Genomic DNA, 14827 nt, shown 5'->3' with positions numbered 1-14827 from the left:
GCAATCACAAATATTAAAATTGCCCATGACACTGTTTTTTGTCTAGCACAAATAGTTTCAATAGTTTCAAGTAACCTGGTCTAACGTAGTCTGAGACACAGAATAATCTTCAATATTCAGATTCTCTTTGTTGGCCATGACTAGCTGGAAGACTCGTGCCAGCGAGGCAGCGGCGATTTCGTATTGTAAAGTGTTGAAGTGTTTCTCCCGCTGTACACATCCTGGGAAGCTGCTTTCCATGAAGGACTCGGCAGGGAGCAGATCAGGAGACACACCTGCTTTTGCAGCCTTGATCTTCATGGTGACCACATATCCACCACCAAACCTGTCCACAAGCGCAGCAAAATATGTCAGTAAAAGAGTTTGTTTTCTTGTAAAGCAGGCGCAAGAACAGGCTGGTATGGGTAAGGTGACAACGGGACACCAGATTAAAACTACCAGAGAACATACTCTACTCACTTGTATTTAAGGTGCTGGATTGTGCCCAGACATTTAAATGTGCCGTTGACCATGATGGCCAATCGAGTGCAAAGAGCCTCACACTCTTCCATGCTGTGAATGAGAATAAAGTTACTAAAACATTTTGATAAAGTTTCAAAGGTTTTGAATCATAAATTTGTTTGCGGTCACTGACTACACCGGAATGGCTATATTATCAAACATGAGGGCTACTCTTGCCTGTGAGATGTTAAAACGACTGCTCTCCCGTCACGGATGATACTCAGAATGGCAGTCCACAGAAACCGACGAGAGTGAGGGTCCATTCCTGTAGTGGGCTCATCCTGTATATGACGTGAATTACAGCTTTTTTATATTTATTTTAACGCCTATTAGGAAAATGATGAGGTGACACATACCAAGAGCACTAGAGGAGGACAGCCAATCATTGCTATAGCAGTAGAGAGTTTTCTCTTGTTTCCACCACTGAAGGTCCCAGCACATTGGCCTGCGTATTCAGACAGACCCAGCTTTTGAATACCCCACTCTGCCACCTACAGGAAACATACAATCATACATTCATACATAAGGAAAATAACCTGTGTGCCATTTCAGACCTGATTTTCCTCTGTGAAACAAAAGACAATGAAACAGGATACTTAGACTGCTTTGTTTAATTCAATGAAAGTGGATGGTGACCAGCACCTGTCCATCTTCAAAAATAGTTTCACTAAAGTACAGTATATCGTACGAAAGTACAGTGCATAACACTATGTAAAGTTCATTTTGGTTTGTTACTCACAAAAAAATAATTTGGCACAGAAGTTACATGGACGAATGATCCTTTTGTCCTGTTTAGACCATTTCCTTTGATGACAATTCACTTTGATTGTATTGTCAGCAGCCTCTGAGATTGTGATAACTACAACACAGGGGTGAGTAAAAGTGGGAAAGAGACTCACTCTGTCGATCTCAGACTCCGGGATCCCACGGAGGCGAGCGTACAGGTACAGGTGTTCCCTCCCCGTCAGCAGCTCATCTATGGCATCAAACTGAGGGCAGTAACCCATGTTCTGATGCACATCCAGGATACTACTGAGAATACTGGGGAGAAGCACAATTCATGTTTAGCTTATACACAATATAAAGGATGGAATTCATTAAGAATTAGTTGAGACAGTGTTGTTTTTTGCACATCATGTCTGTGTTGTACAGTTTTAACACAATATTCAGTAAAACGTCCTGTTTTACAGGTGATAATAGTACAGTGGTTATTGTTCCTGACAAATATAGCTTTTTCTAAATAACATGATCTATTATATGATGGCATGTTACTTAAATAATATCTATAATCTATTTCAGCACAGTTATCACATGGCTATACTGTAGTGTAATTGTTTAGTAAATACGATTCTTTTATTGAAAATATTGAAGGTTAGAAAAACATTATACAAAAAAGTATTAAATATTATTATTATAAAGTTAATTTTACTCATGTTTGTGTTTATAAATGAGTTTATAATTTACCTGTATCCAGCTACCGATGCCTCCCCTGAGGTCACATCTGTGTCTCCAGTCAGCATTTTAAAGGTCGTGGTTTTACCTGCACCATTTACACCAAGAAGCCCAAAGCACTACAAAAAACATTTGCTAATTGTCACATTGAGTGATTCATTTCATTTTAAAGTTTGACTAAATGTTTCACAAAGGATTACAAAACGGACCTCTCCAGAAGGAACTCCCACACAGATTCGGTTCACCGCTGGTCTTTTTCTGTTCATGTATGTCTAGGAAAAGGCAGTAAACTTTAGAATGTCCATTGTTTTTCAAAATTCAACTCTGAATTAGTTTACAACAAATTCCCCAAAGAGATTTTGATATGTTTTGCTCAGTCACTTACTTTTGACAAGTCTCGGATCAGAAGAATGTCATTTTTGTTTCCGCCTTTGTAAATGCGCTCTCTCTCCTGAGATACATCATCATCTTCATCTTTAACAGGAGCCCTCAGAGAGTCAGACGGCCTACATAAATAATACAGAATATCATATGCAGTTTTATGTAGTAAACACAAAGTGATATTAAAGCAGGTGCTACTGTAACTCTGTGTTCAACATTTCATTTCAAGTTGCAGAGAAAATATCTGAGTGCAAATGAAGAGCTCTTTTCCAAAACGCTATAAATCCATTTTAATAGTTTTCATGAAAATGACATTTCTTTACCTAGACCCATACATTTAGTTAATATTCAATTTATCCTTTTAAAATGGTCTGTTGGCTCAGTCTGAACATGTTAAACAATGATTGTTTAATGAAACAACAATATTGTCGATTATAAATTCAAATTCAAATTTTATTTTTATTTTTTTCAAAACGCTACAAATCCATTCTTTAAAAAAAAAATGTTGGTCTATTTCTTTTTAAAAACAAACAAACAAGAGAACATGAAACATATGACATCAGGGACTCATACTATAAATTAATATAAATCAAATAAATGCAAATGCTTGAAAAAAATAACAGCCAAATAAAATAAATAGCAACAAACTATATAGTAAAATAAAATAAATATTTTCAATTTCATGTTTCAATATTTTCCACCAATTACAACAAATAATTTAGAAATAACACATACAAATATGATTGGTCGAGAGGACATAACGCATTTAGGCTAAAAATAGGTTCGTGACTTATAGCCGTTTGGAAAGAAACTGCATCTTGCAGTACATTTTAAACAAGGAACTATAGCGATTTGGCATGAAACATTGATGTAGCAGTGAATAGGTTTAGTACACAGCAAAATGGCATGACAAACTTTTTTTAAATTTGGCGTTTAATGCGTTTTGGAAAAGAGCTCTTCAAATACTAAAAAATTGAGTAAAGCCTATAAATTCCTTCAGACTATAAGTACTGATTTTTTTCTCCTTACCAGTAATCAAGGAAAAATTTGTACTGGATGAGCAGATTAATGATGGAATACAAAAAACCCTCCACAGCCATGCAGACCAGGTTCTTTCCTACAAAGTCCCATCTGAACGGATCCATAGAAAACTCCTCCCCTGTGACACAAAAGAGAATAAAAAAACACTAAAGGCGTCTGAACACCATCTAACTGTACTTATTACCCCTTTCAGGTACTGTAGCAATCATGTAAATATTAAATATAGTAAATATTTCAAAGACATTTTATCTTCGTACAAGACTTTTTAAAAGGATGTACTGTAATGGGTTGTCTGTGACACATGCATCAGACTTTAAAGTCTGAGTGAAATAACACAATTACACTGCCAATTTTTTCATGATATATTGCAGCGTTTATTGTAAATAGTTTAGCAATGTGGGTCATTTTCATATTTGTGTGCCCTCATAATCTTCAGTTTAAATCTGAAAATGCACTTCCTTCCTGTAATCGCTTGTTGCTCCCTAACACTTTGTAAATTGTCGCTTTGGATAAAAGCGTCTGCTAAATGACTAAATGTAAAAAATGAAAATGTAATGACTATCCATGTTAAATGACGTGTGTGAGACGGCTTGGGCCGAGCATCCGCTAACTCCTCCCCTTCAACTGTCTGCTGCCAGTTCCATTTCAAAATGCAATGGCTGTTTTTATACATCCAATCAAATTGCAGAGAATGACGAAACCCACGGTCACTATTTTTCTCATTAGAAATTCTATTTCGCTGGAAAAAGTGTCAAAATTCGGAAATAAAAAACAAAGATTCACGTGACTTTAAAGACAGTCTCACCGAAACGGGCGTAGACATCAGTCACAGCCTGATTCATGGCCATATCAATGAGACCTCTACCGAGACAGAAGTGAGGAAAGACCAGCAACACCTTCTTCAGCACCGCATTAAACATCAGCAAAGACTGAGTTTTAAGAACAAAAAGCCAATTATAACACAAGGAATGTGGATTTTGAATAAAAATTGTTATTTACTGTACAGTTGTGTAACGGTACCGTATTCGTACCGACTCTTCACAGGCAACATTACACATATAGACTTGCTGTTTTAATGGCATACATAACCATCTGCCAATAATCATACATTTTATATTTTAAAAAGCTCCTAAAATAGGCTATATAATACATGAACAACTTTTCAAATTATAAAATGTATTGTTTATTTGCAAACAGTTGGGTTTTATGCTTAAGTTATGCTATTAAAACAGCTACATCTGCTGACGGACACAATGCTTCTCAGCTGAAGATAATGAATAAATTACGTCACTTCCTTTGCAAAGTGCATACCAAATGTCTACATAATGGCACGTAAATGCCCTGTTCACTCCAAAGTCTATATTCCAAGGGATCTGCTCTTCGAAGGAAGTAGGGCATAGGAATGATGACTTCATTTGGAATTTTCCCTGTGAAGGCTCGTGAAGGTTCAGGATGAATACTTGTACCGTTACACCCCTAGTGCTTTAATGTAACTCCAAGACATCATTAAGAAAAACAATCATTTTGAATGAGAATAATGACAGTGATTGTGACTTTACCCTGTTGTTCTCAAAGAGTTCTAAGATGAAGGTGATGGCACTGCTGTTGATACCGATAAACAGGTTAATGCAGGAGAGCGACACGTATGCTGTGCTGGGGATGCTGAAGATGTAAGACATGGGGTACATCATAGGCGTCACAGACCACCTACATACAACATAAACAGAAATCACTGTTTGGCCTGCCTTTTTAATGTAGTCCAATATAGCACATAATATGTAGCTCATAAAGACTATGTCATCCATTGACTTACCCATAGAGAAATAGCAAAGCTATCAGTGCTGGGAGATTGGCGGGCGATGTATAGCATTTTTTGTCAAAAGCCACAAAAATACCAACAACCAACGCTGTGCTGACAGAGTAGTTTATCTGACACAAATAAATGCAAGAGATATGAGCTATCCAGCAGCTATCCAAAAATATTTGGACAATTGACTTTTCAATGCTGTAACACACAATGTTGATAAATCTCACCATGTCCCAGAAAAAGTTGGCAAGCCAGTAGACCAGAGGACTGACTCCGCTGACAAACTGCAGATGTTTGGCCTTGGTGACACGTTCCTGAATGAGGTAGAGGACAAAACTGGCTGGAATGAAGGACATGGCAAAGATGACGCAGATGGCCACCACTGCATCCACTGATGTGGTCAGACTGTGGAAAATTCAAAGCTTTAGTATACAAAACATAGTCAACTCTTGCAACTCTCAAAGCTTTGAATCAGACTGATTGACTGAAACAGTCAGTAAAGTGATATGTTAATATGACACTTACACAGTGACCTCTGAGAGCTGCTCTTTCGTGAGGTTGAGCGGGTGGTTAATGGCAGTAATGCCGTAGTCTGATGGATTGACGTGAGGTGACAAATACGCTCGCAGAATAGCATTGTTTGCCACATTCAGGAACGAGACCATGGCGTGCCAACCTTTGTTGTTATACCACACCTGTACCCAGTTGAAAAAGAGAACATCAAGTCTTCACCAGACATTTAAAAGATAGAGACAAACAACGTAACCTGTATATATTTCAAACAATACACCGTGTTAAAATGTATTTCAATACAATTTATATATCGTTCACCCCTTTAAAAAGCATTTGGATGGACACTATCATTTCTGTCAAAGTGACCAAAAGTACTTTTATTAATATCAGTTTATTTTCTGATAAAATGTGTTTATATTCATATCTAGGCAATAGATTCGTTGGATCGTTGGATTAGCATACAGTACCTTAACATTGTATTCGCTCTCCATGTAGCGCAAGAATGTTCCGATTTCTTGCATGGCTAACTTTGAATTGCGACCCTAAGCATAAGAAATCACTCAGACTCAATGCTTTTTGTGTTCAATGTTATAAAATGCCTCATAAACTGATAAATATTCGAATTGCAAACAGATTAATATACCCCTGAGATATTCATCATACGTCCAAGCTGCGAAAGAACGTTTTGGATCTCCTCAGGGTCCACATCGAGGATCGGCAGTTGCCCACCTACAGAGAGTCCACCATACCTGTGAAAGATATATTGAATCCACTACAAAAATCCCCAAGACATTCTACAGCAAGAAAAAATGTGATAATGATGTGTGGGCTCTTGACTAGTTTTACCTTTGTTCATTCACCCAATATTTGCTCTTCAAGCTGCATTTGAGGAAAGAGAGCCGTCATTATCGAAGGCTACATGAAGATAACACTACCATTATTTAGCTTCATATCACCTCACCTGGTCTTGATGAGACTGGGGTAAGTCTTCACCAAGTAGTCAGAGATGTTTCTATACGTCAGGTCAAGCAAGATGTCTCCAGTCGGCTCTTTTCTCTACGACCCAAACATGCATTTTACATTCCAAGGTTTCTCAGCATAAATCTGTTTTAATAATTGCTATTTCAAGATCCGGATGACATCCTGACCTGGCGTGGTGGCAGTCCACCAGCTCCAGCCGGACACACTGGCAGCATGGTGAGCTTTGTCTTTGTGCTACACTGACAGGATGGAGAGGGGTTTCTCATGTTCCACTCGGGACTCAATAAGATGTTGTTGACCTCAGGAGATACTGGAGGCGCTTCCCAATCGGAGCTTGTGTTCAGACAGGTAAAGAGGTCCCTGTGCACATAGTACATTGTATAAATAAATACATACGAAATACACAGGTGAGAATGTACTGGAGGGAATGCAGTCACTGAGCAGTGATTTTTGTTTGCATATCAACAGCCACTTCTCAGAATGCCGAATCTCTCTTTGGGATCACTTGTTTTGCTGTAATTCACTGGAATAATAGTTTCTTTATTCTTTTTCAAGTTTAAATGGCATTATTTTTTGTACATGTTATTTGTCGTCGCTTAACATTTCTATGAAGGGAACAAATGGGATTTATTACCGGAAACCTAATGTAAATGTAAACCTTGCTCTCCCTTCAAAGTGGAAAATGATAAAAGTATACATTTGTGTTCATTGGCTAGAAATATAACATTTATTTTCCTTCTCAGAATGAGTAAAGCATGCTTATCAAACAGTTTCTAAACTCACTCCAATGGCTGATTCACCATACAGCGTGTTCCCATGCCAGGGTCTTTCAGCAACGTCTGTATAAAGTACTTCATCTTTGGATGAGATGGCTGCTCATTACTGGGATGCAGAAGAATAGAAAGGAAATGAATGACATCTCCAAAAAAGACTGATTGTTTTATAATGGGTCTGTTTGTGAGAGGAGTTTTCACCTGACGAAGGTAAACTGTGCTCCATACATCCATGGGGAGATGGTCAGGCTTGGATACTCTCCAAATGGTGGAACAATCATGGTGAAGATCAAAGCAATAAGCACAAAGCTGGCTGGCAAAACAATCTACAAACAACAATAAAAAAAACATTGTACACAAAGCCTACAACAGAATTTTGAGCTTTAGGACCCACAAACTTTGCTCGGTGATGTCCGCTCTTTGTGAATTACCCAAATTTCGTATCTATGTATAGTGTCTCGATTCTCGAAGAAACAAGAAACTATCCTGTTTCTTCTTAACAATGGCCTGCTACAGCACCTCTGCTCTGATGGACAACTTTAAATGCAATTTTCTCAATACTCTCAATTTTTTGCACCTTCAGGTTCCAGATTCTCAAATAATTGTATCTCAGCAAAATATCTTCCCATCCTATGGTTATTTATTTAGCTTTCATGTGATGTATAAATCTCCATTTAAAAAAATCACCCATAAGACATGGTATTGTGGTCCAGGGTCACATATTTGTTAATGCCAATCCTTCATGTGACTTCACTGTGCAACTAATGTTTACAACTTTTATGTAAATGTGCAAGTAAATGCTGAAATTAACATGAACTAATATGAATATATGTAGAAGCACTACTTGCTACAGAAGATAACAGAAGTGACATAAAAGACTCAGTCACCTACCTGTGCAAGGAAATCTTTGTGGCTACGTGTGGCATGTTGAAATCTCTTGACTAGCAGGGCGTGAAACTGCTTTAGAACCAAGCTAAATCCTTTAACCTGCATGGATGCTTTACCGGCACTGTTGTCAGACTCTGCAGGGTTTCCCGTACCTTCCGCTTCTGCAAACAAGGGTGCATAAGGAGGGTAAATCTTAATAGCTTCAAGAACAGCAAAAGTATATCAAAACTGTGGACGCCAGACTGCTGTTTTGACCATTGTTTTGACCATATCAATTAACCATTGTAGCCAGCTCGAAATGCAAAACCAGCAAGCTAGCATTAGTTGATGAACTTAACCACTATTTTAACCAGGATCCAGTTGCAACCTGTCAAGCTAGTCCTTTAACAAACTAGCACTAACCAGCAAACATTAGGGTGGCTCAAGTAGGTGTCTCATCAGGATGCAAAGCCACTGCAGTGAAGAGCTATCTCGAAATGCTTTATCTCTGCTTAAAGCAAAGCACCTCATCTTATTTTATGCCTGAAAGCGTGACTTTGTATTAATATCATAGCAGGAGCCTTAAGCAAAGCTGAGCTCTGAAATCTTAATTCACCTTCTGGGCCATCCGCATTATTAGTGGCTGCACTGTGCGTCAAGACACCATTGCCATTTTTCCTCTGATGTAGCATCCATTGCTCTGAGGGGGCAGGGGACCACAGTCAAACAAGAAGTCACAGACTACAAGTTTCAGGAAAAGTGCTTCAGCTTTAAGAATGATAAATGGTAAGTTTGAAGATCATTTAGCATCAGTCGAGATTCCTTTAAATGTAGGTTATATTAAACACTCGACAGAAAACAGTTAGCATTAGAATCTTTCATTGGATCTCATTGTAGACTGTGTGTGGTTATCTGTTAAATTAAATGTATTATTCCACGTTTTTCGAATGTTCTATTTTCAAATGTTATGGCCCAGTGTACAGCAACCTGTTGTTGTGGAGATGGTCATATATCACAGGTATAATGGCTTTTTATTTACCTGGTGTGACAGAGCTGTTAGCTGCCTCTCCATCTGCTGTAACCTTCAGAAAAATCTAGATATACAATTTTTTAACATCATTAGCGAGCACTGACTTATCCATACAGCATAAGCATAATTTTGTCACTGTCAGGCGGAATCTTGTTTCTTAATTTTTGATCAGGATTTTAATCTTCTTTCATAAATCATTAATATTGGTCAACCTTCATGTTTGTTCGTGGGATTTGCAAATATTAATCCATTTAAAAAAAAGTGTGTTAAAGGTCCAGTATGTATTTTTTGGAGGATCTATTGATAGAAATGCAAAAAAATATACATAACTATGTCTTCAGAGGTGCATGAAGACCTTTCATACTGAAGCGTTACGTTTTTATTATTTTAAAATTAGTTATTTCTATCTAAATACACTGCGGGTCCCCTAACAAGGAATTCTACATGTTGTTTCTACAGTAGCCATAAGTGGACAAACTGCTTTAAAGAGCGCGTTTCATAAATACAATTACTCCTTCAGCAAAGAAACTAAAATGTAACTGTTAGTCATCTTGTATCTTAGTTCTGTGTCAGCCGCCGTAGTGCTTCGAAATGGAGAGGGAGCAGTTGAGTGAACCATTTGTTGCAGTGTGAAACCAATTTAGATGTCACTAAATTTCATACAATGGACCTTTAACTTTGACAACACTGTGTTTAATTATTTAAAAAAACGGGTTTGTCTATTTCCTGAAGTTTTGAAGATAAATTTGACACCTGACAGGAACTATATACTTTTATACAAATGTCTACAAAAAACAATATCATGGTAACTAGCATAATACAGCTTCAAATGTCATCCAACCTCTTCTAGTGAGGTGTCAGATATTCCAAAGCTACTGAGGCCCATGTCACCCAGTGTTTCCTCCAGTTCTCGGAACAGGCTGGCATAAGCACGATGTTTAAATCCTTTATTAGGCAGCAGGTAGGTCATCTCTTGACCAATCGTTTCTATTAGCTTCGCCTCGGGTACATGGTGATGAATCAGGGTAGTGATGCTATCCACATTCCCTGTGCAGAAAGAAGGAAAAAACATTCATTTTTTAAGAGATCAGCTGAGAGACTATTACACTACATTACTAATTATATAAGGGTTGTAGTGGACTGACCGTCCATAACTCTCTCAGGCTGAATTGTCTGACTCTCTTCTTTATATTTGGTGCAGGTAGAGCAACTGCAAGAACACTCGGACGCACAGTCACACTCATTCTGGACAACACAGTCAAAAAACTCATCATGAACATAATCAAGGGTATTGAATGATATGAGTCTGCTAAGGTCACAAGTTGTGTGCCAAAGTTTACTACCTAGGTTAAGAGTAACTAGCCTACTGTGAGAGATCTTGGTCTCAAAACTCTTATAACAGCAGAAATGTCACCTCTTTCTTGCGCTTGTCTTTCATACGACGCACCAGTGTGAGGTAGAAACCGACTCCAAAGCAGTTCTTCAGGAAGAGTGGAGAGCCACTGCAGTGCAGTTTACCTTTAGAGATGATAGCAATTCTGTCACTTAGCAGGTCTGCCTCGTCCATGTGATGAGTGGACAGTATTACTGTGCGTCCTGGAAAAGAAATAAATATATATATATATATATATATATATATACACGTGTGTGTGTTTTTCAAGATAAATTTTATTATGATAAGCCATGCTGTGATGGTCCATGTAAGTCTGTAATGTTCACATTAGCCAGAAGGTGGCGGCACCTGTACGGTACTTGAGCAGCAGGTCCCATATCGAGCGTCTAGAATAGGGGTCCACCCCTGAAGTTGGCTCATCCAAGATGACGACTTTAGAGCTTCCCACAAAAGCCATAGCCACTGACAGCTTCCTCTGCATACCCCCTACACAGAGAGTCAAAGATCAAATATCATTGTATATGTGCTTTACATTTTTCCTGAAAAAACTACTTTGAACTATGAGAAGTTTAACGTATACCCTTAACCCAGATCAGCTATCAATAGGGCCTTTGTTCTACACAGATCTTCTCACGTTCACACTTAGACCCACCAGAAAGGTTCTGTGCCTCCTCATCTCTTTTGTGAGGCAATCCCAGATCCACCAACATGTCCTCGACCTCCTGTTCTGCTTCCCTGCGACTTCGACCCTTCAGCATAGAGTAGAAGAGAATATGCTCCTCTACGGTCAGACTGACGTGGTGGTTGGATCCAGCGCATCAAAGTAGGAATAGAACATACATGTTTGATCAGCATGAATTCCTACAACAATCATATTGCACAATGCATCATTATACAGTCAGTGGGTCATGTCAGATTGTGCAGAAAACTGACTCACTGGTTAAAGAGAATGTTGTACTGGGGGCACATGCCCAGCGATTGTCTTATGGCGTCCATTTCTGTGCGAATGTCTCTGCCATATATGTAAGCAGTTCCAGAGGTGGGCGGGAACAATCCAGTCAATATGGACCTGGTGTGAGATATGTTAGAAAGCATATATTATGTTATAGACATAATGGGAGTTTTATCATATCAACTATGTAGAAAACCACAGGACGCACAAGGTGGTGGTCTTCCCTGCCCCGTTGTGACCCAGGAAAGAAGTAATCTGGCTCTCATAGAAGTTCATGTTGAGACAATCCACTGCAGGTTTTGAAGATCTAGAATACACTTTTACCAAGTCCTGCACTGATACTCCTGCTAACAGCCCGTCTGGCTCTGACTCAAAGAATGGATTCCCTGTGGGGACAAGACCCATACAGTCACTCAATCAAACAAACCTGAATGACAATATAATAATTCATAACAGGTTCAGATCCACGACAGTGGTTTGTAAATGTAACAGTTAGAAAAACCAGCAATGGATTTCTTTCTAAGGTTGTGTCTTAAAGAGATAGTTCACCCCAAAATGAAGGTTCTACCCTTAAGTTGTTCCAAACCTGTATAAATGTCTTTGAAACTATAGAAAAGATATATATATATATATATATATATATATATATATATATAGATATTTGGAAGAGTGCTATTAATTTTTCAGTTCTGGGACATCATTGACCACCATAGTAGGAACATTTTAAATGGTGGTCAAAGGTGACCCAAAACGGTTTGCTTTCCTAAATTCTTCAAAATATCTTATTTTGTGTTCAACAGAACAAAACAAAATTCCACTTATGGTTGTCGATGTCCCGCACATGTCAGTTGCTAACATTCTTCAAAATATCTTTCGACAGAACAAAGAACTCTAAACTTGAGGGAGCAAATGAAGTAAAGTAAATGGTGACAGAATTTAGTTTCATTTTTGGGTGAACTATCCTTTTAAGGGTGGGGCAAAAAGTAGTGGCTCCCAATTAATTCATACTTTTGAAATAGAACTGGAATGACAAAACTTCAATTAAGAATTTATTGAAATGCAGAAAAGAAATTCAATGGTCACATTAACATAATAAAGGACTTTAACAAGCCTAACATAAGACATTATTATTAATTTAAGGTGATTGTGCTAATTTAAGCCCTGATTTGCAGAAGCTAAACTAGGTTAAAAGGATTGTTCACCCAGAAATATGTATTTTTTTATCATTTACTCACTCCCATGTAATTTCAATGAAGTTTCTTTTTTCTGCAGAACACTGATGAAGATATTTTGAAGAATGTTTGTAACCAAACAACATTGGACCCCATTGACTTCCATGGTATGGACACAAAACCACTGACACATTTCCTATAATTCTTTTGTGTTCCACAGAAGAAAGAGTCATATATAGGCTTTAAACGACATAAGAGTGAATACGTAAGTTTGTTTTTGGGTGAACTATACCTTTAAAAACTGTCAAAACAATTAACACAGATTCTTACCAGTCTGCACAGGCTGTGTCTCCTCCTGCTCAATCTCTCCCTCATCCTGCATCTTCAACTGCTCCTCGCGCTCCTTCTCCTTCCTCTCTCTTTTCTCCCTGTGCTTGCATTGCTTACTGTTGAATCCGTTGCATTCTCTCGGCTCAGATGAACTACCAACATACTCCATTTGCTCCTGCTTCTCCATGTTATCTACAAGAGGTTCCTCAGGCCCTACAGAGAAACATTTTGAAAAGGTCTGTTCACAAAATGAATGTAACGTACCATGTAGTAAACCCAGAAATAAAGTGAGGACCATGCAATTTAAGTTTAAGCAAACCTGGATCAGGCTTCTCTGATGGTTGGGGTGTCAGCTTTAGCCAGTACGAGGGCTGCAGTGGGAAGTAAAATGGCCGACCGATGCCATACTGGCCTGAAATGCAAGTAATATGATTGAAATAAATTATATTATACTTTTGCATTCAAAAGCATGTTCTCTATTAGTTATTAAACAATGAAAACATATTTAACACACTGAGCAGAATTACAGTGTAATGAAAGCCTGACCTGGAAAAACGTTGTCGAGATACCAGGCCAAGACAGCATAGAGGACTGTATCTAATAGCATCATGCGTATAGAGGTAAAAAAGGAGTACTCATCGCCCTCGAGTGGGCTTGTGCGAATATTGTCCCACTGCAGACCCAGGCCTTGCTCCTCATAACGGGACAGATACTCTGTGCCAAAGCCAAAGGCCACTGGAGACAGCAAGCTCTGAAAGACAGTATGTAGACATGTACGATTTTAAAGACTTTTACGTTCTAACAACTTTAATGGATTGACTTAACTCTGCAGGTTTATACTGCCATTTTATAAATGACAGGTTTTGGTTCGGAAACCAAAAGGTAGAACTCACCACGGCTAACTTCATGTTTTTGGTAATGCGGTCCTGCCAGGCAAAGCAGAAAATGTGAGGAAGGTAAAGAGTGAAGTAAATGATGCCACTGCAAGCCGCAGCCAGGTTGGCTTTGTTGAAGAACACGCTCATGAGAAAACATTGCATGACAGTGGCCACAGTGAATGTGAGGAGGAACAGGTAGAGGATGATGGGATTGCTGTAATTCAGCACTTTTCCAGCCTGAGGAAAATAACCAAAATTTTTGTTTATCAGGATAGATAAAGCTTTTCTTTGAGAAGCTCATGCCAGCCAAGAAATGTATTAATTAATAGATACAATGAGGAATGTATTTTTAAAATAGTGGTTCAAAAAATTCATCCAAAAAAAATTGTCATCATTTATTTACCCTCACCTTTTCTAAAACTTTATATGACTATCTTCTGTCGAACACCAAAAAATATATTTTGAGAAATATCTCAGTGGTTTTGTGTCCATTTAAATAGAATTCAATGGCGGCCGAAATTGTTTAATTACCAACGTTCGTGTTCTACAAAAGATAAAAAGTAAAGCAGGTATGGAATGATATGAGAGTGAGTTAATAATGACAGAATTTTTATCTTGGGTGAACTACCCCATTAACTTTACTTGAGTTACCTGTCTACCTGTATATTTTAAAAACACAAAATCATATCTCAAACATAACTTTTGAAACCAATGTGAAGTTAGAAAAAGTTGCACACTAAAAATTTGTATGAAAAT

At 38.2% G+C, this 14827-nt stretch overlaps 1 protein-coding gene across 1 annotated transcript in view; it reads right to left on the bottom strand.

Moving 5' to 3' along the window:
• The window catches only part of abca4b (ATP-binding cassette, sub-family A (ABC1), member 4b), a 33039-nt gene that overhangs the window by 1483 nt on the left and 16729 nt on the right, over positions 1-14827 (bottom strand). Inside the window, exons 15-49 of the mRNA XM_056743186.1 lie at positions 14087-14308; positions 13740-13944; positions 13513-13605; positions 13194-13406; positions 11900-12077; positions 11677-11808; positions 11392-11531; positions 11088-11225; positions 10761-10942; positions 10492-10591; positions 10188-10393; positions 9356-9410; positions 8933-9016; positions 8341-8498; positions 7651-7775; positions 7460-7558; positions 6844-7036; positions 6657-6751; positions 6542-6574; positions 6339-6444; positions 6163-6237; positions 5708-5877; positions 5410-5587; positions 5189-5304; positions 4935-5082; positions 4181-4304; positions 3364-3493; positions 2339-2459; positions 2163-2225; positions 1966-2072; positions 1401-1542; positions 858-992; positions 679-782; positions 460-552; positions 76-325 (exon numbers count right to left, since the gene is read on the bottom strand). Coding sequence (XP_056599164.1) covers positions 76-325; positions 460-552; positions 679-782; positions 858-992; positions 1401-1542; positions 1966-2072; positions 2163-2225; positions 2339-2459; positions 3364-3493; positions 4181-4304; positions 4935-5082; positions 5189-5304; positions 5410-5587; positions 5708-5877; positions 6163-6237; positions 6339-6444; positions 6542-6574; positions 6657-6751; positions 6844-7036; positions 7460-7558; positions 7651-7775; positions 8341-8498; positions 8933-9016; positions 9356-9410; positions 10188-10393; positions 10492-10591; positions 10761-10942; positions 11088-11225; positions 11392-11531; positions 11677-11808; positions 11900-12077; positions 13194-13406; positions 13513-13605; positions 13740-13944; positions 14087-14308 — 4713 coding nt within the window. The remainder of the gene's footprint in view (positions 1-75; positions 326-459; positions 553-678; positions 783-857; positions 993-1400; positions 1543-1965; positions 2073-2162; positions 2226-2338; positions 2460-3363; positions 3494-4180; positions 4305-4934; positions 5083-5188; positions 5305-5409; positions 5588-5707; positions 5878-6162; positions 6238-6338; positions 6445-6541; positions 6575-6656; positions 6752-6843; positions 7037-7459; positions 7559-7650; positions 7776-8340; positions 8499-8932; positions 9017-9355; positions 9411-10187; positions 10394-10491; positions 10592-10760; positions 10943-11087; positions 11226-11391; positions 11532-11676; positions 11809-11899; positions 12078-13193; positions 13407-13512; positions 13606-13739; positions 13945-14086; positions 14309-14827) is intronic.

Source organism: Triplophysa dalaica, chromosome 3 (assembly GCF_015846415.1).
Source record: "Triplophysa dalaica isolate WHDGS20190420 chromosome 3, ASM1584641v1, whole genome shotgun sequence".
Taxonomy (NCBI): domain Eukaryota; kingdom Metazoa; phylum Chordata; class Actinopteri; order Cypriniformes; family Nemacheilidae; genus Triplophysa; species Triplophysa dalaica.
This window is presented reverse-complemented; position numbering and strand designations above follow the sequence as displayed.